Genomic DNA, 24,885 nt, shown 5'->3' with positions numbered 1-24,885 from the left:
TTTGTGTTTTATTATAAAGTATCAATAGAGTAAGTGGGGGAAAAAAAGCAACATTTTACCTTTCTATTAACCTTAGATGTCAATTCAGCATATAGTTGTTCCACTAGCCACATGTGACTACTGTGTACTTGAAATGTACCTAATCTAACTAGAGATGTGTTGTAAGTATAAAATATTCCAGATTTCAAAGGCTTTACATTTTAAAAAATGTAAAATATTTTAATTTGTTATATTGATTGCAATATAAAAATATCACCATATGGTGGATATATTAAGTAAAATATGTTATTAATTTCACCTGTTTCTTTTTGCATATCTACTAGAAACTTTAAAATCATGTATGTGGTTCAGATTACATTTCAAGTTCTCATCACAGAGGCAGCCTAGATGCTTCTAAACAAATGCCATTTTAAAATAAAATTATTTTTGTCAAAAGAATTTCTACTGTTTGTGTATATTTCTCCAAATACAGTGGGGCCTTGACTTACGAGTGTCCCGACTAACGAGTTTTTCGAGATACGAGCCGTCTCTCGGCCGATTTTTTGCTTTGAGTTGCGAGCTGAAATTCGTGTTATGAGCCAGCTTCAGATACCCCACCGCTAGCTGGCGCAGTGAATGTCACAGTGAACGCCACAACATCAGCCCAGCATCATGTGTCTCACTCGTTCACTTTTTTTTTTAAATTTTTAATTAAATCTTTATTGTTCAGATTACATTTGTTCCTCTTCCCCCCCCCCCCATAACTCCCCTCCTCCCAGTTCCCGCCCCACCCTCCGCCCTCACTCCCCACCCACTGTCCTCATCCATAGGTGCACAATTTTTGTCCAGTCTCTTCCCACATCTCCCACTCCCCTTTCCCCCCCAAGAATAGTCAGTCCCTTCCCTTTCTATGTCCCTGATTCATTATAATCACCAGTTCATTCTGTACATCAGATTATTTATTCACTTGATTCTTAGATTCACTTGTTGATAGATGCATGTTTGTTGTTCATAATTTGTATCTTTACCTTTTTCTTCTTCTTCCTCTTCTTAAAGGATGCCTTTCAGCATTTCGTATAATACTGGTTTAGTGGTGATGAACTCCTTTAGCTTTTCCTTATCTGTGAAGGTCTTTACCTGACCTTCAATTCTGAATGATAGCTTTGCTGGATAAAGTAATCTTGGTTGTAGGTTCTTGGTATTCAGCACTTTGAATATTTCTTGCCATTCCCTTCTGGCCTGCAACGTTTCTGTTGAGAAATCAGCTGACAGTCGTATGGGTATTCCCTTGTAGGTAATTGACTTTCTTTCTCTTGCTGCTTTTAAGATTCTCTGTTTGTCTTTTGCTCTTGGCATTTTAATTATGATGTGTCTTGATGTGGTCCTCTTTGGATTCCTTTTGTTTGGGGTTCTCCGCGCTTCCTGGACCTGTAAGTCTATTTCTTTCACCAGGTGGGGGAAGTTTTCTGTCATTATTTCTTCAAATAGGTTTTCAATATCTTGCTGTCTCTCATCTCCTGGCACCCCTATAATTCTGATATTGGTGGGCTTGAAGCTGTCCCAGAGGCTCCTTACACTATCTTCGTATTTTCGAATTCTTTTTTCATTTTGCTTTTCCAGTTGGGTGTTTTTTGCTTCTTCGCATTTCAAATCTTTGACTTGATTCTTGCGCTCCTCTGGTCTGCTGCTGGGTGTCTGTATAATATTCTTTATTTCAGTCAGTGAATGCTTAATTTCTAGTTGGTTCTTTATCACAACATTGAGGGTCTCATTAGTTTTCTTGAGGCTCTCATCAAGTTTATCGGCAGTTTCTGGCAAATTATTGAAAGCCCTCAAAATTGCGTTTTTTAGCTCTATATCCTCCATTTCTGTCATGTTTTTTTGTCTCCACATTTTTTATGCTTTCTTGGTGCACCCCCTAGTGGTCTCTGTGTGCAGTCTTGTTCTAGTTAAGCCTTGATTGTTGTAGTTAATACTAGAGGGATTTGACCACCAGGCCGACTGGCTGTGAGAATCAGCTGTGTCTGCCGTGGGAAAACTTCTGTCCTCTGGAGAGGTGCTAATCTAGCCTTTGCCTGAGGCGATCCGGCAAATGGCTCTGCGCAGGGCTTGGGCGGGGCGGGTCGCAGGGGATCAACAGGGCGGGTGGAGGGAGCAGTTATGGCTGCTCTCAGTCTCGTTCCCAGAGGCTCTGCTTCTCAGAACCCCAGCAACCGCTGCAAACCTCGGAGAGAAAGCTGCCCTCATGTTCTGAACAATGCCAGACAATCCCGCTTCTCCTGTTTGAGTCTGAGTCCCTAGAGACTCGCCAGGATCTGGAGCTCAGAGTCTGAGACTCCCTCCCGATTGAAAACGACAACCGCGCCCTTAGCCACCAGCCTGCTCTGCGCGCGCACCTCCGCACCTTTGTATTTTCCACACTGCGCCTCCTCTGAGCCTCGGTATGCTGTTCTCTCTCCTTCTAGTTGAAGAATCTCTCCTCAGCCAGCTTTCCTGTGGTTCTGGGTGATGTCCGTTCCACTTTTAGTTGTATTTTTGAAGTGGTTGTTTGCAGCAGCAATCTCCGGTGTTTACCTATGCCGCCATCTTGGTTCAGTCTCACTTGTTCACTTTTTGATTTGACATACAAGTAATTTGAGTTACGAGCTCCGTCACGGAACAAATTAAACTCGTAAGTCAAGGCCCCACTGTATCGATATAGGTATAGATATGAAAGTGTGGGTATATTTTTTTCTGTGATTATACTTAATTTTTTTTAAACTTACTCTTTTGGTCATCAGATAGTCCCTTCAAATTAAGGCCTATTGGCCTTAAATATAATCAGGCATTCCTCATTTTATTGCACTTTACTTTATTGTGCTTCATAGATTTTGTGATTTTTACAAATTGAAGACAAGGTTACACCAGCAATAAGATTACAACCTGCTTCACTGTGATACTTCACTGTGGTAGTCTGAAACCAAACCCATACTGTCCTGAGGGACACCTGTAATATTCACTCTTATGCTGCACAGGACCAAATCCCAAGGCAGTGCTGCTCACAGGCAAGTTACTTAATGTCTCCCTGTCTCAGTTTCCTCATCTGTAAAATTGGATAATAATGTGCCTGCCTCATAAGGTTTTTGTAAAGATTAAATTGATTTATTTTTTAAAATGTAAAACTCAATACGATTCTTTCATTTGTTTGTACTATTATCAATGCTAGAAATTCATCTCTTTTCTTTAATAAGAAGGTGGAATAATAATCTTTTTTCCTCTAATATGTTCTGTAAACCTATTCTAAAGTTTTCATTGTAAGGGTTAGCCATTAAGATGCCTTTAAAAGTCTCTTTCATGGTGATTTTGGCCTTTTAAAAAAGTTCTTACGATATAATTAAGTAAAAGCTTAACACTAGAAAATTCTAATTTTTTAATGCAATAAGCTTGTATATCTCCATAAGATAGATAATAATCTATAGTTGGCCTTATTTTTAGAATGAGGAAACTCTGGCATCTAAAGTTTATGTGAGATTTGTGATTCGGGGGACTGGCAAAGGTGAGGTCCAATGGTACAAACTTCCAGTTACAGGATAAATAAGTCCTGGGCTGTAATGAATAGCATGGTGACCACAGTTAGCACTGCTGAGTGGTGTATTTGAAAATTGCTAAGATGGTGGATCCTAAAAGTCTCAGCACAACGAGGAAAACATTGTTTTCTTTCCTTTTTGGTATCTATGAGATGATAAATGTTAATTAAATTCACTGTTGCAATCATTGCACAATAAATGTAAGTCAAGTCATTATGCTGTACCCCTTAAACTTACACAGTGCTGCAGGTCAATTACATCTCAATAATGCTAAAAGGAAAAAGCATTAATTGTATGTGATTTGTCTCCTATTAGTTACCAAGGCAGAGATACAGATGACACAAAACTTAGAAAATCAAATTTTTAAAAAAGTCACTCAATAATTTAAAATTTTGATAACTATTTACTGAGAATCTCCTGGGTGAAAGGCACAAAGACATGGGGCCGGTGTACAAAGATGAATAAGATGTGTACCTGCTTGAAGAAGTCTGAGTCTTGTAGGCAAGAGGAGACACTACTGTTTAAGCACACACACAGTGCAGTATAGAATGTGACCCAGGTTAGAATGGGTACAAGTAAAGTGATAGACGTTTTAGACAGAGAACGGAATAGGCGAAGAGAACTAATATTTTCTAAACATCTTCTACAGGTCAGGAACTTAGCTAAGTGTTTGATAAAAAATTTCTCATTTAAGCTGCAAGTAACCCAGTAAGGTTATTGGGTTTTTGTTGTTCTGTTTTTGTTTTGTTTTACAGATTCAGTAAACAGTCCAGTGTCTTCCGGTTACTGAGTGGGGGAGATGTGGTTCACATTTAGGTCTGCCTGAAGAGGGAGAAAAAAAGGTTAAACTGCGGGATCAGAAAAAGCTTCCTGAAGAATTGTGCATTTTCGGATTTTTTATCTTTATGGGTAGATCTGAACCATTGTTGGTCCACTTTGTTTGGAACCTAATAAAAGTATGGGTCCTTTCTCACAAAAAACACACAGATGCACATAGACACAAACACTTTCAAACAAGTTCAGTGTCTACACATTGTCTTTACAAAACCCCTTTTCAGTAAATTAGGTCAGACTTATTCATGGGGAAAAGATATTTCAGAAGCTACACCACAAAAACACTCTACAGACCTTGAATTCCTGTAGTTCCAGCCTCCTGTCATTAATCTCCTTCTCGAGCTGAGCTTTCTCTACTTGCATGGCACCGGCAGTTCGTCCATGCTGGCCCACCAGCTGCGTCATGTTTTCGATCTGTTGTCGCAGAATCTCGATGACCTTGTCCTTCTCGGCCATCTGGAGCTTGAGGGCGTCGCACTCCGCCTGCACGTTCCTGAGGTGATCCCCTTCATTCTTCAGGTGCTGCAGCTCCTGCAGCTTCAGGTCGACCCGGGAGCGCAGCTTGGTGATCTCCGCATTGGTGGCCTCAATGGCTCTCTCTTTTTCCTGGAGGGAAGCGGTCAAGTCCGACACGGTCCTCTCGGAGCTCTCCAGGGTCATTTTCTTGGCTGTCAACTCTTCTACCACTTTGCGGAGCATCTCTTTGGTGGATTCAAGCTGAGCGGTCAAGGAGGACACTTTTTCTAGGCTTTCATTCTTTCCTTGAATTGCTGCCATCTGATCGTTAAAGAAAAAAGAATTTCATGGATTGGGGCAGATAGGTAGCGGGAACCTCAAGAGATATAACAAGTTAGCTTAAACACATGCAATCATTCATCGGATAATAATTACTTAGACCAACTCAAATCATTTTGCTCTCAGAACTCCTATAGATCATAGGCCGACATGTATTAATTAGTCCAAGGTGGAGAGGCCTTAATTAAATATTAATATTCCTCCAAAAGGGTTTTCTAGTGTGGGGATCTTAGGAAGATCCCTCTGAGGATGTTTTCCGTACCAATTTAAATTAAGATAACACTGGCAACAGGGGGAAGTGTGGTAAGGTTGTAGATAACTGCCTTTTCTATTTCCCATCAATCTGCTCTTTAATTCTACCCCTTAGGGGAAAGTGAGTAATAGCTTTTATCCAACATACATTCACATTCTCTGGCCCCTGTTAGGAAAAGAGTAAGATTCTAAATTCTAATCGCTTCTTTCATCTTTCTTCTTTCCCAGATTGGGCCAGACAATAGGAAAGTGGCTTTGCCTGGGTTTAAGCCAGCGGTTCTCAACCTGTGGGTCGTGACCCCTTTGGCAGTCGAATGACCCTTTCACAGGGGTCACCTAAGACCATCCTGCATACCAGATATTTACATTACGATTCATAACAGTAGCAACATTACAGTTATGAAGTAGCAACGAAAATAATTTTATGGTTGGGTCACAACATGAGGAACTGTATTTAAAGGGCCAGAAGGTTGAGAACCAGTGGTCTAAGCCAAGGCTGGTCCCTTTGGTTTGCTTTCACATTTGGGAAGATTACTCTTCTGTGGGATGCTGTGTGTGTGTGTGTGTGTGTGTGTGTGTGTGTGTGTGTGGTGCTTTTTATGTCTGTGACAGTAAGTGGCAATGGAACCATGTCCTTCCAGTGCTGAGGGGCCACACTCTTGGAAGGCAGCTATGCTCACCACTATACCACCAACGCCGACTGGGGCCACACTCTTAACGAGTGCACCATATCTCCCTACCGGTGCACTGACCTGGAGTGCACCATCCTGTGCACTCAATCCGCTTGGAGAAAAGTAAAAACAAAACCAAAGGTTTCCCCTAGAAACCTTCCATTCGGCTGTTCCTAAGCTCTCCCTGTGGTTTGATGCTTCTCTGAAATAAGCAATTATTAGGGTGCCAAATTCTAGGTGAAAAAGGTAACTGGACGGGAGTTTCATTACTCAACAATGGACACAAATGAGAAAAAGCTTAACATTTTAAATTTAATAAGTGGTCAAAAATATTGAAATCACAGGTGTTTAAAGCTTGTTCATAGAAGCCACAGCTCTACTTTAGAACTATTTTAGGCCCATACATGTGTGTTTTTGTTAAAGCTTTACCAATGAGACATAAAATACATCATCCCCTCACCCCCAAGAGACCATTGGGAGAAGCTGTCCCGCGTCCTGCTGACCTGCCGTTCCATCTGGCCCTGACACTCGCTCTTCATGGCCTTGAGGAGGGCTTCCAGGCGCTGCACCTCCATGTTCCTGTCGTCCAGCTCCCGCCGCAGGTGGTCAATGGTGATGCTGTTGCCGGTGTCCCGGTCCCACAGGCGCTTGTTCTGCTCCTTCTCCAGACTCAGCTCCTTCTCTCGCTTATGGAGATCGGCCTACAAGAAGTGAGGTGTGTTTCCCCCTTAGCAGCAAATAATAAAAATAAAATGCTATGTTCCATATGTCATCTTTGGAGTTTCTATGTGATTTGAGAATACTTTGATTTTGGAATTAGGTTCCTTTTTAATAGCTTGATTATGAACATTTCCTAGAAAAATAAGTTGACATTTTGCTTACTTGTAATTTTTAGCATTACAAGTAAATCTCAATGGACTGGACCCCAAATAATATGTAATGAAAAGGAAAACACAGTAGATTTTTAAAGTTATCTGTTTTTAAGTTTTGAATTTTCTAACAAAGGTATTATGTTTCACATCAAGTGTGTTTCTGTAATAAAGAAATGCTCAAAAGGTTGAGGGAATAACAATAGTAATTCGGGTTACTGACTCAGAAATGCAGACTAGTGTCCGTACTAGGATTGGAATAGCAGTTGGGCTGTGAATAGAATTACCTCCCTCCTCAGTTACTAAAAAAATACATTCTATAGAGAGTATCTACTATTAGCAAAAACTCAACTGAATAGGAGAAACAAAGACTCATAGATCTTAAAGGACTTATCACCCAAAGAGAAAGATAAGAGACACAAATAACTGGAAGTGGTTTTTCATTAGAGACAGAGCTAAGGACTAGCAGAGAGAAATCACTAAGGAGCTCAAAATGCTTCGAGAAGGCATGTGAGTTGGACCTTGGGGACAGTTTGGAGATGCAGAGATTAGGAAGGAGGGACTGGAAAGGGGCATGTGTTTGGAGCACTGGGTGTATATAGAGAAAGGATTGGGAACAGGCAATAGGAGGGAAAGAAGAGAAAGATTATCCCCCAGTCTGGAGCTTTGCGCACACAGTTGCCAGCTCTGCCTTTGGTGATACTCAAGTCTGTGTCAGCCTAAGAAGAATGGTGCTACCCACGGAGAGCACTGTTCCCTAGAATCGGGTTAGCGAGTAAGAGAGAAACTCTTACAGTGTATTCCACTGTCCCGCTGGATCACACAAAAGGTTACCAAACATTTCCTTCTCCAAATTTCTCAGCCTAAGAACCTCTAACAGAGGCTGATTTATAATGATCAGAATTCCCTTTTCATTCTTTAAAAAATATTTAACCTAAATTTCCATTCAAATGTTCTATATACATAATTTGTGTTTTAAATGTTATTTTGCTTCGAAATGAATACTTAACACTACTTCAATTTAGCAGAATGTAGTATCTAGTTGAAAACTATGGTTCTTTGAAGATCAGCTTCACTTAACATTTAAGCCATGACAGTTCTACTTAAGAAAGGAAGAAAAAGGTAAAATATAGAATATTATATTTTATATGCAAAACTTGAGTAACTTTATATGTATGCACAAATATTTTGTGAAAATTGTAATTTTATAAATGAAACTAGTTTTGTGAAATATTTTGGTGAAAAACTTCCCAGAATTAATGTCGGTCATATTTTAGAGCATAATCTCACCAACAGCTTTTGAAGTTGATCGTCCAAATTCCCCGATTCCTGACTAAACTGGTCGCGCTCCGTCCGCGCTTCAGTTAGCTCCGAGTTGGCCAGGACCAGCTGCTTCTCCAGCTCTTCTATCTGAGAGGGAAGCACAAATCAAGCACTCTGACGATGGCAGTGGGCAACACAAACAAACAGAGCCTTTGGAAAGCGAGTATTATTTAGGGGGCAAAAATAAAACTTTATTGTGATACGGTTTGCAAAGTTTTCTAAACTTAAGATCTATGTAGAATTTGGCCAAATAAAATTAGCCAAATGAAACATTCAAAATTTAGCTTCTGTGACTAGGTGTTCTATCATCTGCTATTTAAGGAAGCTTGATGTGCCATAAATACGTCGAGCCCACATAAATGAAATGTATTATATTTAGAAGAACTATTTTGTTGCAGAATATCAGCGTGTCAGTAATAAAAGGCTTTGAATATAAAATAATGAATGGCAACAAGTTTTTAGTTACTGTCATTATTATATAGTCACTCTATTATGAAAGGGTGACTTTATATATTACATAAATATATTAATATATTTGTATACATCTTATATATTCCCATCTGAATTTTCTTTATAAAATGAGATAAACACCAATTTTAAAGGGTCTTTATAGGTGTATTTTTTCCACACAGATAGGGCAGCTGTTTGATCTGTGGACCATGCATTTCTATGACCTGCTGGAAGGCCCATCACTGTTAACAGCCTGTAGGCTAAGAGGTTAAGATCTCAGAGGATGGAGACTCAGCTTAGATTTTAGTTGAGCCACAGAAATTCATAATTTAGATACTGAGATATTAAGCTGATAAGAACATGTTGCTACTTAGTGTTATGTAATGTTAGCTGATCTTTAATGTGATATTACAATACTATTTCATCATCTACTTTCCAGCGATAAGACATCTTTCATGTCTGCACTAATACTATATATTTCTTCTTACTTCTCAGGCATCTATTCAACAGGCTTCCTAAACTTCTATGTCAAGAATAAAACTTGTTGATGTGTTTGGATGGTGCACTGTGATTAAACCTTCTTAGAGAACATATGAGCAAGACTAACTTTTTCTTGATGACTATTTTTACCTAGACTAGATTCATTTAAGATCTTCATTTATTGATTCTACACATATTTATTAATCATATTATACACACATAATGTAACTATGTCATTGATAAAGAGTATGCATACATAGAAGTTATATATATTTATCTACACACACACACACATATATATATATATGACTTAAGAAAGTACTAATATAGAATTATTAAACAGTTTCACATTTACCTACAGAGTAGTATCACAGCCTACAGGAATTGGAATGTAAATGTTAATATTTACATTGGATATATTTTAAAATTTTGTTTTAACTTTGGTTGTATGTTATATATAAAAAGTATTTCACAAGAATTAGGTATATATAAAATATTAGGCTACGGATAGAAACGTGTTCATAGAGTCTAATAATCCTATAAAGTACTTTCACCCTTGTGCTCCTAGGGGGCATATATAGAAAAAAAGCCCCACAACTCAACCTCTGTAGCACAAATAGCCTCTTAAGGAAAATGAATGAATAATACCAGTTTACATAATCTCCTCTGTTCTATTATTAGTAGGAAAGACTAAGTTAGCACACAGTTACTAAAGATACTAGGAATACTTAGGGAAAAAACACCAACTTTTACTTTGGGTCAACAGATGTGATCAGAGAGTCAATGTGATCAGGCTAAGAGTCAAACATCTTAAGTTCTGATCTAGGTTCTGTCACATAACCTCTTTGAGTTTCAATATTTTTCATCTATAATTTGAAAAGATATTCTTGATGATCTTTCAAATTCTTTTCAATTCTGCTTCTAAATACTTTTTCACATGAGAAGAACAGTATTGATAAAGCTAAAATTCTATATTTCCCATCTATCTTTGGGAACAAAATACAACCAAAGAAACCATATTTTGAGCTATAAATTTAATAAATACACTTTTGACTCAAAAACTTACTCATATGACTAAAACATTTTCCACTCATTGCTAGCCTGGCACAAAACTCTTTTGATCATTGAGCACAGTTTTTGTATATGTGCTTTAAAAGCTTAAATTAAAACTTGTTATTTTATGTCTGTTTTCATTTTAAAAAAATATTTGGATGACCAAATATTAAATTTGTAATATATAGCTGATTATATAATAACTTAATAACATCAAGCTTGACGATAAAATGTATGAGACCAAAACTAAAAGAGCCAAGTCTTATCTTTCCGTCTAAGGTTAAGTATCGGAAGTTCCTCCAGACCCCTGCAGGAACATTTGTTTGGTAGTTGTCAGTACTGACTCAGCTGCTATAGCTCTGCTTTTACCTTTCACTTTTTAGAATAAAAATATTTATATTAATCAATCAATCAAAAAGATGAATGGAGAGTGAAAGGGAAAACCACTGATGTAGCAGCTGAGCTGATACAAACAGCTGTAAAAAAACAACAACAACACTATAAAGAAAGCCTTTTAAAATGTCCATAATAAATACTGACATCTGAGATGTATTAAAGGTTTTTTCTTCTTCTTCTTTTCTTTTTAAATAGCAGCACTGGTTTTCCCTTTCACCATCTATTAATCTCTTAGTTTTTGATCACTGGCCAAATAAGTATTGGGATCTCATTCTAATCATTCAGTGATTTTAGAGATATTACCAATCATGTCGAATTGGATCTTTTTGTTTTCTGTGCTCAAAACACAGACGCGGGGTAATGAGGGGTGCTGCGGGTCAGCACGAGGTGCATTGGCAGAACTGTGCAAAGGGGTTTGCACAGAATCTTCCTGCACAGTATACAGCTCCAGCCAGTGCTACTAAATCTTCACTTTTTGAGTATGAAATTCAGCCCCAAATGCTTCCAAAGTAGGAAAAATCAGCTTATAATCAAGATTATGAGATATTTTTGTTGTAAAAAAGCGAAAGTTAAGAGTAAAGCCAAATCTACAGAGCCAATAGTGACAGCTTCTACTGGTCCAAATTCGTAAAGGGGAATTCTGGAGGCTCTCCTAAAATGGAAAGAGAAGAATAGAAAAAAGCATTACAGTAAAACACTTTTGTAAGCTACAAAAGCTATGTCTAAAATTTTCTTCAAAACACAATTTCTATTTTTATCAATATGAAAATACTTTTGTTAATCTGAAGAGAAACAAGGTCCTCCTAAACAAATTTTCTCATAATTTATGCATTCTAGTTGGAAAAGTTTTGTTCAGACCTGTCAGGTCATCAATTTTTTAAAATGATAAATATTTTTTATCTGAAGGAATATGGCCTCAGGAAAAAGTGCTAATACTGCTTCTCATAAAATATCTTGATATATAATATCTACACACACGTATAAATTTCTTTTTCAACAAGTCTCATTTTTAATCACAACTTTTATGTATTATTTTCTTTGATGCTTTTTTAAATTGTTATTTGGACAGTATATACTAAAATGTGCACTGAAGCAGTGAAAAATAAAATAGATTTTAAAGTTTTAACAGGCTTTAGTATGTAAAGTCAAGGTACATGAAAATAAACAGAAGAATCTGTGTTTTTTAGATTCTATATTCAATTCATTATAACAAAAACCGTTTTCGACGACATTTTTCATGACCCCAAAATGCAATCCTATTAAGTTGTTTGATCTTCTTAGCTCAGTTACACCATGCACTAATGCCTTTCAGGCCAGAATATGTTCAAATCTCTGTGAACATGGCCGGATAACCATCTCTCAGTGCTCCCCGTCTAAAGGGAGTTACTATTAAGAAACTCTAGTTACCCATCAATTAGGTGCCAACTAAATTAGATTCAAAATGCTGCATGATAAATCTCAGTGGTCTGGGTTAAATTAATTAATCAGATATGCCCCCTTATTTCTACTAACGTTGACTGTTTAAGATTGTCAAAATTCCTGTTTACATCAGAACAAAATAAGACAATAATTCTAATATCATGTTTGTGTCTATATGACCTCAAAACATTCATACAAAAAGTTCATGCCATCATTTATCTGGATGTTTATGCTTGCTTTTACAATGCCAAAGAGATGTTTATAAAAACTCAGAAACCATTTTTGCATTATTTAGATGTATATTTAGTATTTGCTAAAATTTTCCACCATGTCCACTTTGGAATTGAGCAGCATGATGTTATGTATCAGTCTTATGCATATTAGCTTATGAAGGGATAATTTCTCCAAGAGACATTACAATGGAAAACTACAGCAATTTCAAATCATACAAGAGAAAAAATGAGTTTTATTTAATACTTCATGACTTTTCAAAGGGTTTCATTTGTCAATAAACAATGAATATTTAATCTTTTCAAAATGAGTTGAGTAGTGATCAATAACAGCTATTGTACTGGACTATAACACAACAAGGATCCTATTTCCTCCCTAGCTGTCATATTGTCAGCGCTCAGTTCTGCCAATGTGCCGCCCTCCTCCAGATCTGAGTAGTAAAGCACCCTCCACCCCATGCTGTCCTGAAATCAGGAACCTGCAGGGTGAGATCAAGACCTTTTGTGTAGGCCTGGCCTGGCCTGCCCAGAAAGGGGTGGACATTCCCACTATCAATCTTCAGGGGGAAGCTCAGCCTGAGAAAAGAGACTAGAACACAAGCAGGTCTGAGAGGGGCAGGAAAAAACAAAGCTTCTCCCTGGGCTTTTGTTTCTTGGGTTTGACACATAAGCAGTCTCAGGTCCCTTAAGGCTGCTCCTAAGTGTCAGGGTGTAAATGACCTTGGCACAGGATTTAGGCTAAGAGTGAAGCCAGGAGATTTGCAGTGCAGTGTTAGTCACACTGGAACCACCAGTGAATTAGGAAATCAATGTAGGAGCATCAAACAGCATCTGAAGAGAACAGAAAAGACCCAGCAGCATATGTAACAGGGTAAATACTGTTTTGTGAAATTTGCCTCAGTTGAATGTACTGGATCAGAAAGTCAACTATGTTTCTTACTGTGAATAGTGATCAATGTTTCAAAGCACTGCTGTAGAGGATCCAAATCTCATAACTGACATTATATAGTTTCATATTGCTCTTTATTGTGTAGACTTTAATAAAGTCATGTCTAAATTTTCCATTCTTATTTTAGCTGTGCCACTGGAAATGAAGGTCAAGATCTTATATTACATGCTTGAATCAGAGAAACTAGGAGAAACAGCTCCCTCCTGTGGCCAGCACAGGGGTGACAGGGTAATTAAAAGGGGGGGGGGGGTGTTCAAAAGAAGGCAAATGGTGGAATAATCAGTGCTACAATACTAAATTGCCTCTTTCCATAAGAAGATTTTTTTCTTGAACTGTTATGCTGTAGAATTGGATAATTTTATAAAGGAAATCTGGCATTTTCCTTATACTGTATATTTTCCCAATAAACTAGGGTGTGAGAAATTGCTAACAGTGACGGTTATAACTCTATAGGTTCTCTTATAGGTAGGATGACTACATATGGAATGTATCTTCCAAGCTGGGACACTTTGGAGACAAAGGTGGAATTCACAACCCAGGACACTGGGATAGCAGGTGTAAATTGGGACTGTCCCAGGCAAACGGGCATGTACTTGGTCACCCTTCTCCCAGGAAAAAGGAACACGTGCTTCTCTGAAGGCAGCTCTTTGACTGTTTTGTAGAGTCTCTCCTGTGTTATAAAGGCTGGAAACTAATAGAAACCTAAGATCTAGAAGATGGTTGATAATGATAATGAACACTTCTCTTTAGCTATGAAATGTGAGAGGAAACAACAATATAAACATCAATGAAAAAAAGGAAGAAAAATCAATCAATAAGTCAAATATTAATGAATATCTGATTTTAAGAGGAATTGTACAAAGAGAGATGAAGAATTAACTTCCTAGTTATTTTTATTTAGACTAATCTTAAAGTTAATTCAGTTTTCTAACTGCAGAGTGATAAGTAGGAGTTAAAGTAAGAGAGGAGGGAGCCCCTAAAGTACCGAGTGGAAGGAGGAGAGCAGCTGGTGCTGAACCAGCATATGCCAAAGCTAAGCCTTGTAAAAGCAAATAAAAGGGCCTTAGTCTTTAGAAAACTGAGTACGCAAAAACCTTTTTCTAAGACTGAATTAATGTGAGCAAATAATTAAAATAAAACTTAGTTGGCGTCCATTTTATAAAGTGTTTTTAAGTTGAAATGATTGCTTTGCTTTCTCGTTTTAAATTAAACTATAAACACTATATAATTGATTCTGTGTATAATAACCTCTGGAAGCAGAGAAGCAAAATCTAAACTCACCTTGTCTTCATACATCCTTTTGGCTTCTCTTAATTCAGAACGGAGCTGAGAAACAGTAGATTCCAGATCACTGAGTTGACGCATATACATTGCATTTTGGTTTCTTGCTTGTTCTCTAAGAAGGGTTTAAAGGGGGAATAAAATCAAAGAGAAAACTAAGAATAAGTGCGATACCTAAGCACACTAGTCTAGATTTTAGATACTTCCACTAGCTATTTTATATGGCATTATTAAGCTGATCATCTTTGTTTTCCAAAATTGCTTCTTTAAAGCTCAAAAATGCATGGATAGAGGGAGGACCAAGATGGTGATAAATGCAGTACTCGCAACCTCCCACAACCACATCAAAATTTCAGCTAAACCACAGAAAAACCAGCCTTCAGAACCACTGAAATCTGGCTGAATGGAAGCCCTACAACTAGAGAATTAATGAAGCCACATTGAGATTGATAAGAGGGATGGAGGCACAGAACAGGCTGTTCTGAAACCCACATGTGGCATTTTTTTAATTGGGAGGGGATATCTTGGCTGCAGAGGCCCCCCCATAAGGAACAATGGGTCCCAGCCCCATTGAAGCAAGTCTGCTCCATAGGGGCATCTCCTGCACAGCAATTCTTCCATGTAATTAAGTTGGCCCACACAGCTGATTGGCTTGGGGATTAATCCCTCCAGTGATGCCAACAACAATCAAGATCTCAACTACAACAAAACAGTACACACAGCCCACACAGGGGTACTCCTAGACTGCCCAGCTCAGGTGACAGGAGGCTGAGCCACTGGGTTCTATAAGACACCTACAACACAAGGCCACTCTACCAATTCCAGGAGAAATAGCAGCTATACATAATACATAGAAGCAAACACAGAAAAGCAGCCAAAATGCAGAGACAAAGACTCATGTTGTAAATGAAAGAAGAGAAGAAATCTCCAGAAAAAGAACTAAATGAAATGTAAGCAAGCAAACTATCAGATACAGAGTTCAAAACAATGGTTATAAGGATGCTCAAGAAACTTAATGAGAACTTCAAGGAACTTAGTGAGAACTTCAACAGCATCAAAAAGGACCAGTCAGAAATGAAGCATACGCTAACTTAAATGAAGAATAATTTTCAGCCCTAGCTGGCTTGGCTCAGTGAATAGAGCGTCGGCCTGCGGACCGGTGGGTCCCAGGTTCGGTTCCGGCCAGGGGCACATGCCTGGGTTGCAGGCTTGATCCCCCGTAGGGGGTGTGTGCGGGAGGCAGCCAATCAATGATTCTCTCTCATCATTGATGTTACTGTCTCTCTCTTCTACTCTCTTCCTCTCTGAAACCAATAAAGAAATATATATTTTTTAAAAAGAATAATTTTCAGGGTATCAACAATAAAGGAGAGGATGCCGAGAATCAAATCAGCATTTGGGCCAAAACCGGTTTGGCTCAGTGGATGGAGCGTCGGCCTGCGGACTGAAGGGTCCCGGGTTCGATTCCGGTCAAGGGCATGTACCTGGGTTGCGGGCACATCCCCGGTGGGGGATGTGCAGGAGGCAGCTGATCGATGTCTCTCACATCGATGTTTCTAACTCTCTGTCTCTCTCCCTTCCTCTCTGTAAAAAATCAATAAAAAATATATTAAAAAAAACAAAATCAGCATTTGGAATATGAGGAAGCAAAAAAACACCCAACCAGAACAGCAAAAATAAAAAAGAACCCAAAAATATGAAGAAAGTGTAAGGAGCTTCTGGGAGAACTTCAAATGTACCAATAATCACATCATGGGGGTACCAGAAGGAGAAGAGAGGGACAAGAAATTGAAAACCTATTTGAAAAAAATGACAGAAAACTTCCCCTACCTGGTGAAAGAAATAGACATACAAGTCCAGGACGCACAGAGAGTCCCAAACAAGATGAACCTAAAGAGGCCCACATGAAGACACATCATAATTAAAATGCCAAAGGTTAAAGACAAAGAGAGAATCTTAAAATCAACAAGAAAAAAGCAGTTAGTTACTTATAAGGGAGTGTCCATACGATTGTCAGTTGATTTCTCAACAGAAACATTGCAGGCAAGAAGGGAGTGGCAAGAAATATTCAAAGTGATGAAAAGCAAGGACCTATAACCAAGATTACTCTACCCAGCAAAGTTATCATTTAGAATTGAAAGTCAGATAAAGAGCTTCACAGACAAGAAAAAGCTAAAGGAGTTCATCACCACCAAACCATAATTACATGAAATGTTAAAGGGTCTTCTTTAAGAAGGAGAAGAAGAAAGAGGAGGTAGAGGAAGAGGAAGAGGAGGAGGAGGAGGAGGGGGAGGAGGAGGAGGAGGAGGAGGAGGAGGAGAGGAAGAAGAAGAAGAAGAAGAAGAAGAAGAAGAAGAAGAAGAAGAAGAGATAAAAAAAATATGAACAATAAAACGGCAGTAAATACATATCTATCAGCAATTGAATCTAAAAAAATCAAAATTAATGAACAAGAAATCTAATGAAAAAAACCAACAAACTAATGAATAAAATAGAACCAGAGGCATGGAAACATGGAACAGACTGATGAATCTCAGAGGGAAGGGGAAAGAGAGGGGAGCAGGAAGAGATTTACTGAAAAATTTATATGCATATATGCATTACCTGTGGACACAGACAATAAATAGGGTGGTGAAGGCCTGGGGTGGGGTGGCATCCAGGTGAAGGGGGGCAATGGGGAGGGGAAAGGGGGGACATCTGTAAAACTCTCAACAATAAATAGTTTAAAAATAAAAGTTAAGAAAAAAAGGTCAAAAATGTTAACTATTAAAGCTATGTGATGTGTAGATGGGAGTTCATGAAATTATTCTCTCTTTACTTTTGTGTATAATTGAAAATGTCCATATAAAAGGTTTCAAAACATAAGCTCAAATTATAAAATTATTTATATGCATATAACTTTTTATTTATATATATTTATACACACATAATGTGTTTGTTTTATACTGTCAGTTAAAATATGAACAATATTTAAAACATCCAATCCCAAAAGGTCCAAATATTTAAAATAATACTCCTGATACGGTCATATAACATTACCTATATGTTAAGTATCTTTTCTATTCATTTAAATGTTAGAAAAGTTTTACTTCCTTATGAAATCAATTATTAAGAAATTTTAAAAAGAGCTCAAAGCAGAAAATAAACTTAAAATGAAGATTATGACTCAATTTCAAACCACTAGAACACACATACTGAATGATTTCCAGTTGACTTTGGATACTATTGGCTTGGCTTCGAGCACTGCTAGCTTTCTCAGTGAGTCCTGTTATTTCTATTTCATGTTCACTTATTAACTGCTCAATCCTGTAAAAAAAAAAAAAAAAGTGGTGATTGTTATTTGATACAGAAGATTATGCATGTAAATTATGCAAAAAATTAATAATTTTCAATACTTTCAAATTTTGTTTTGGCTTTGAATATGCTGCTCTTTTTACTACAAGTGTCTAAGTCAGGTATAGAGTCCTTTATCTAAATCCTTTGGGGACCAGCTAGGTTTTAAAATTCAGAATTTTAAAAAATTTTAAAAAGGTAATAAATTATAAGGACTATATATTATATGATATCCCCAGAGAGATCTGGGGAAGTGTCCTATAGGCCAAACATATTACTAATGCAACAACAGGCTTTAAAATATTCACTAAATCATAAAGATGATAAAAAGCTTTACATTTGCTCAGGTCAGATTTGCCAACAAATGAGTGACAAAGGTTTTCTCTTTGACCAAACTTTAGTCAGGCTCCTCTGAGCCTGCGTCTCAACTAGGCCCTCCCGCCTCCCTCCACCCCCTTAATATGCCTGGGCTTAGTAAGAATCTTGCTAAGTTGGTTTAGTGAGAATCCCCTCACTCTTGATGTATCCTCTTGGCAATTTTCACCCGATGACCCCCTCACCCTGCTTCTTGCTATGAATCCTGGCTTGTCCTTGTTCTAGCAGTTGAGCCTGATCTCTCTTTAATGCAAACTCCTATGCCGGGGTTCTTGTTCCAGCATTAAGAAGGGTTCAGGAAATCTGGAGAAGGCTGTGCGTAGATTAAATAGGAGTCCAGAGACGAAATATAATTTTGAAATGCATTTGGGGGTCAGAGGAGCCTAGTTTAAAGGAAAGTAAGATCTCCTTGTCTCAGGACCCCATGCTTTTTTTTTTTTTTTTTTAATATATATTTTATTGATTTTTTTACAGAGAGGAAGGGAAAGGGATAGAGAGTTAGAAACATCGATCAGCTGCCTCTTGCACACTCCCAACTGGGTATGTGCCCGCAACCAACGTACATGCCCTTGACCGGAATCGAACCTGGACCCTTGAATCTGCAGGCCGACGCTCTATCCACTGAGCCAAACCGGTTAGGGCAGGACCCCATGCTTTTTATTAACACAAACTGTCCTGAGGCGAGGCAGAGATATACACTTCAAAGGGTCAGGGTTTCATATACAGAGGCATTGTCAGAATGGGAGAATTAGCCTACAGATGTTCAGGTGTTTGGCCAGTAGGAGGCAATAACATATAGATTAAGATGTCCTGAGCTGTCTGGCAGCAAACAATCAATTTAATGTATCCTATTCAGGTTTGGGGAAATGCCATCAGCCATTCCCTACTGTCATGCTGGAACTGGCTTCCCACACTCCTATTTCAATAGTTTTGAATAAAATCTTCCCTACTGTTTTATGTTGTTGTTGTTTTTTTAAATATATTTTTATTGATTTCAGAGAGGAAGGGAGAAGGAGAGAGAATCATTGATTGGCTGCCTCCTGCAGGACCCACACTGGGGACTGAGCTTGCAACCTGGGCATATGCCCTGGCCAGGAATTGAACCGTGACCTCCTGGTTCATAGGTTGACGCTCAACCACTGAGCCACGTTGGCTGGGCCTTCCCTACTGTTTTAACAAGTGTCCGAATAATTTTTTTCTTTGAAAATTCACCACAAACCTATGAAAAACAAATTTCTGTGTTTCAGAGCTGCTTAGATTTTGCAATTACTGATGAGGGATTGGAGACTTGTGGTAGTTTCCCTGTGAGTTTCTAGCTCAGTCGGGCACTTACCTATCTTGATGTTGTTGAAGAAGCAGCTCTATTTTGTTCTGTGATTCAGATTTCAGTGCTTCAAGCTGATCCTCTACCTAGTTATAAAAAAAGATGTGGATTTAGAATCCAGTAAAACTAAAGCTTGGAAAATTTAGAGATTTTCCAACTGATGGAATGCTTTAATAAGATGCAAATAGAAGTAATACTTAAATTGGATACATTCTGTCACTGTATTTTATTAGATCTTTTACTTTGGCTATACTCTCATGAAGCTTTACAGGTCAATCAAGCTATTCCCTTTATTATAAGAGACCATTGTGGAAGCAACTCCATTATTTTTTAGAGTATAAAAATGAGAACTTACTTTTAAGAATTTAAAAAATTACATGCCTAATACTATTGTCTTAATAAATTTTAATATAAAATTGAAGTAGTGTTCTCACCACTTACTGGAAATATCCTCCCTTTAAGATAAGAAATCTCTGTGTCTAATTCTCTTAGGATTTTACTAATAGCTGAGCCCATGTTGCGGAAGTGGATAGTAGACAGGCTGTCGTGTTCATATATTTTCTTGCCTGAGGCTTGTTCAAAGTCAACTAGGATTGATCGGATTTCATGAAGCACTCCCTCATGACTAAGCATCATCTTTCTTAGCTGGTCTATCTGTGTGTTGCTATCATTCAGCATGTCCTCCTTAAGGCTTCTAGCAGCTTCAAGTTCATGAACTGTATTTTGAAGCTGATTTTTTAAATCCTCCTGGGACTGGTTCTCCCGTCGTCTATGAAATAAATAAAAGAAAAAAAATAATATTGATGAAATTCATAATCACACAAGTGGTAATATAGTACAAAGAGTAAAGCTCTAAGATAATTGCAGGTAACAGATCCCAACCTGATGTCCACCATGGCATCTCTCTCCATTTGCATCTCTTGAAGTTTTGTTTGTAAATCAATGACTGACTGCCTTAAGTAAAACTTCTGTTTCTCGTGCAATTCATTGCTCTGAAAAAATAAGATGCCATGCAAATTAGTCTCTTCTTTTTAATTAAATTTATTGGAGTATCATCTATAATAATAAAAGCATAATATGCTAATTAGTCCAGACAGTCGAATGACCTTCCAGACAATCTTCCGGATGAAGCCAGGGTTGTAAGGGCCGAGGCAAGCCATGGCGGCTGTGAAGGCTGAGCCCCTTGCACGAATTTCATGCATCGGGCCTCTAGTTGGTTAATAAAATCATATAGGTTTCAGGTTAGTAAATGAAATTATATAGGTTTTTATAGTACATCATGTGTTTATTGTCAAATTAATCTTCATCAGAGGAACCTACTTCCTTACAGCCAGTAATTTCCAAAATCTATATATTATTAATTGATTTTTAACTTTATTTTTATTGTTGACATTACAGATGCACCCATTTCACACACACACACACACACACACACACACACACAGAACCCCTCCCCTCTGACATGTGTCAGTCTGTTCTATAGATCCATGCCTCTGTTTCTACTCTGTCTGTCAGATTACTTTGTTCATTAGATTCCACATATAAGTGAGATAATATAGTATTTGTCTTTCTCTGACTGGCTTATTTCACTTAGTACAATACTCTCCAGATCCATCCATGCTGTCCCCAAGGGTAAAATTTCCTTCTTTTTTTACAGCCATGTAGTGTTCCATTGTGTAAATATGACACAACTTTTCTTTTTAATCATCACCGAGGATATGTTTTTATTGATTTTAGAGAGAGGGGAAGGGAGGGAGAAAAGAGAGAGAGAAAGAGAGAGAGAGAGAACAAGAAAGAGAGAGAGATAAATGTGAGAGAGAAACATCAATTGGTTGCCTCTCATATGCACCCTGACCGGGGATCAAACCAGCAACCGAGGTATGTGCCCTGACCAGAAATCAAACCCACAGAGCCACCCAGCTAGGGCTATACCACAGCTTTTGTATCCACTCATCTACTGAAGGGTACATGGACTATTTCCAGATCTTGGCTATTGTAAACAATGCTGCTATGAACATAGGGGTGCATATACTCTTTTGAATTAGTGTTTCAAATTCTTAGGATATATTCCCAGAAGTTAGTATGTAGACTTTTCATCAGTCCAACTTTTAATACTGAAATAGAAGGCATAGAGCTAATTAGCAAGTTTAACAAATAAATCCATTATGTTTTTCTTCTAGAAAGTTTAGGTTCTATTCCAAGGCATTGTGCCTCACTACCTTCCCAAACCGGCATCAGGTACTGAAAGAAAAGATTGCAACTCACTTCATTTAGTCTTTTCTGCAAATCTTTGACTTGATGTGAATATTCCTCCAAAACACGTTCGATGTGTTCTTTTCCAGGGTAAGGGATGACTTTCCTGTGACAATCAGGTTCTACTTCATATTTAGGGAAAAGGGGGACTTGTGTCACAATCCCAGGTGCTGATGCGTTTTCAATTATTGTACCACGTATAGGTGACATAAAAAATGGACTTGAAGAACCTAAATATTAAAGAATTAACCGATTAACTTATTACTAACATCATTTTGTGGCAATCATTATCTTGGATGATTCCCTTACTGTACCTTGAAGGAGCTCAAGGTCTCCTGAGGCAAATAGACAAGTGAAAGTACCTCTGAGAGAGGAGCACATGGTAAAAAGGAGGAGCAGATTAGGAAGAAGAAGGGAGTTTTACCTGATAGTGATCAAGTGATGCTTGAGCTGAATGAGCCTTGTCTGGAGGACGAGAAGAGGAAGGGCATTCCAGATAGTGGGAGCCCCATAATTATTGGCAAGGAGGCTTAAGACAGCATGGCATATTCTGGGTGGAAGGAAAGTAGTGGCCAGGTATGAAAATGAAAATGTAGGACAGATAATGAAGGGCCTTGTGGGGTCATGCCAGGGAGTTTGGATTCATCTTGAAAGCTCTGAGGAATCATTAAATGATTTGAAAGTAGGGGGTCAATATAAGTAGGTCTGTGTTTTGAAAAAGTTCTCTGGCTTCGGAGTGGAGAATGCATCAATGGGGATAAAACTGAAGGTAGAGAATCCACATAGGAAAAGGCTTTCAATGATTCAGGCAAGAAATAGCAAGGGTGTGCCCTAAAGCAGAGGCAGTGGTGACAGAAACAAAAGCATGGATTTGAGAAATACATGTGAAGTAAAAGAGAGGAAAGTGTCAAGTATTTCTCCTGGGTCTGGGCTTCAGCAACATCCAATGAGGATGCTTGGTTTGCAAATACTGAACGTAGACCTGAAGTTTGGGAGTGAATCTGTGCTTCAGAGATTGGGATTTGGGAATTATCAGCACATGAATTCTAGCAAATCCTTGGTGTCAACGGGATCATCTAGGGATCATCTAGGGATCATCTAGGGGTAGTGTATAGAGTGAAAAGGGAAGAGGATCAAGAAGAGAGGTCTGAGGAAATACCAATAGTTAAAGAAAAAAACCAAAAGAGTGAAACCCAAGAAGATTCACAGAAGACCCATAAAGGTTTGAGAGAATTATATTCAATACACACTGCTGGCTTGCACTAAGAGACAGAGATAGTGTGAGATAGTAAGAGGCCATTCCATAAGCAGGCTGAGAAAAGCACTCAGCTGAAACTATATGCTACCTTTCATGTAAACGAAAAGACTCAAAGTCAGACTCAAGAGTCAAAGAATGGTGCCAAGAACCATGAACAATTATTACCAAAGAACCTAGCCTATATAATAAAAGAGAAACATGCAAATTAACCGTCCCTCTGCTATGTTCAAGCCACGCCCACACAGCCATGCCCACCAGCCAATCAGGAGCAAGTATGCAAATTAACCCAACTAATATGGCGGCAGCCACAGAGCTGGAGTGAGCAGGAGGTTTAGGTTGCCTCCGGCGATGGAGGAAGCCAAGCTTCCCGCATGCCCTGGCAGACCTGGGCTCCGCTCAAGGCTACAAAGTTTCAATTATAAAAGATAAATAAATCCCAGAAAAAAAGAAAAAAAGGAGAGGCTGGGAGCTTTGGCCACCAGGGGTATGTGGCCAGCCTGAAAACGGCCCTCAGCCCCTCACCCAGGCTGGCCAGGCCCCCCAGTGGGGACCCCCACCATGATCCGGGACACTCTTCAGGGCAAACCAGCCGGCCCCACCCGTGCACCAGGTCTCTATCCTATATAATAAAAGGGTAAAATGCAAATTGACCCTAACAGCAGAATGACTGGGAATGACTGGTCACTATGACACACACTGACCACCAGGGGGAAGACGCTCAATGCAGGAGCTGCCCCCTGGTGGTCAGTGCGCTCCCACAGGGGGAGCTCTGCTCAGCCACAAGCCAGGCTGACGGCTGCCAGCACAGAGGTGGTGGCAGGAGCCTCTCCTGCCTCCTTAGCAGCACTAAGGATGTCTGATTGCAGCTTAGGCCTGCTCCCCGCTGGCAAGTGGACATCCCCCAAGGGCTCCCGGGCTGCCAGAGGGATGTCTGACTGCCAGCTTAGGCCCAATCCCCCAGGGAGTGGGCCTAAGCCAGCAGGTGGACATCCCCAAAGGGGTCCCAGACTGTGAGAGGGCACAGGCTGGGCTGAGGGCCCCCCCCCCCAAGCGCACAAATTTTTGTGCACCGGGCCTCTAGTATACATATAAAAGCCTAAGCAACCAACCGTTCAAACATGCAACCAGTAGCTATGGTGCACACTGACCACCCGGGGGCAGATGCTCAACACACAGGCATAGGAACATGGAAGAGACTGATGAATCTCAGAGGGAAGGGAGGAGAGGGGAGGGAGGGAAGAGATTAACCAAAGATCTTATATGCATACTAGAGGCCCGGTGCACAGATTTGTGCACCAGTGGGTTCCCTCAGCCTGGCCTGCACCCTTTTGCAATCCCCGAGGATGTCGGACTTATCCCCGCAGGCCAGGCCAAGGGACCCCACTGGTGCACGAATCCATGCACTGGGCCTCTAGTATTAAATAAGACAAAGTGCACTTAAAGTTAAAAGGCACATTCTACAATATATTACTTCTATCCCTAGCCAGTTTTGCTCAGTGGATAAAACATCAGCCTGAGAACTGACGGTGCCCAGGTTTGATTCTGGTCAAGGGCACATGCCCTGGTTGTGGGCTTGATCCCCAGTAGGGTGTGTGCAGGAGGCAGCCAATCAATGATTCTCTCTCATCATTGATGTTTCTATCTCTCTCTCCCTCTCTCTTCCGCTCTGGAATCAATAAAAATATATTTTAAAAACTATATATCTTCTAATTGTCTGATATAACACCCACTTAGATAAAACATAAATTGTGTTATATGAAAAGAAATTAAAGAATTTCTGAAAAATAATACCAAC

The 24,885-nt window shown here is 39.1% G+C and overlaps 1 protein-coding gene across 10 annotated transcripts in view; it reads right to left on the bottom strand.

Moving 5' to 3' along the window:
• CCDC158 (coiled-coil domain containing 158) overlaps nucleotides 1-24,885 on the bottom strand; it is a 75,765-nt gene that overhangs the window by 37,323 nt on the left and 13,557 nt on the right. For 9 of the 10 annotated variants that reach the window (XM_070394498.1, XM_070394495.1, XM_070394505.1 and 6 more), the window contains exons 4-12: nucleotides 21,845-22,062; nucleotides 20,462-20,571; nucleotides 20,021-20,348; nucleotides 19,589-19,665; nucleotides 17,743-17,853; nucleotides 14,548-14,662; nucleotides 8,257-8,376; nucleotides 6,601-6,798; nucleotides 4,674-5,156 (exon numbers count right to left, since the gene is read on the bottom strand). In XM_070394498.1, coding sequence (XP_070250599.1) covers nucleotides 4,674-5,156; nucleotides 6,601-6,798; nucleotides 8,257-8,376; nucleotides 14,548-14,662; nucleotides 17,743-17,853; nucleotides 19,589-19,665; nucleotides 20,021-20,348; nucleotides 20,462-20,571; nucleotides 21,845-22,062 — 1,760 coding nt within the window. The remainder of the gene's footprint in view (nucleotides 1-4,673; nucleotides 5,157-6,600; nucleotides 6,799-8,256; nucleotides 8,377-14,547; nucleotides 14,663-17,742; nucleotides 17,854-19,588; nucleotides 19,666-20,020; nucleotides 20,349-20,461; nucleotides 20,572-21,844; nucleotides 22,063-24,885) is intronic. The other variant, XM_070394520.1, reaches the window with a different exon arrangement.

The sequence above is a fragment of the Myotis yumanensis genome, unplaced genomic scaffold, assembly GCF_028538775.1.
Source record: "Myotis yumanensis isolate MYYU_CA2020_CCGP unplaced genomic scaffold, mMyoYum1.0.hap1 SCAF_1, whole genome shotgun sequence".
NCBI classification, from domain to species: domain Eukaryota; kingdom Metazoa; phylum Chordata; class Mammalia; order Chiroptera; family Vespertilionidae; genus Myotis; species Myotis yumanensis.
Note: the sequence above shows the minus strand (reverse complement) of the source record. Positions and strands in the feature narration are given on the sequence as shown.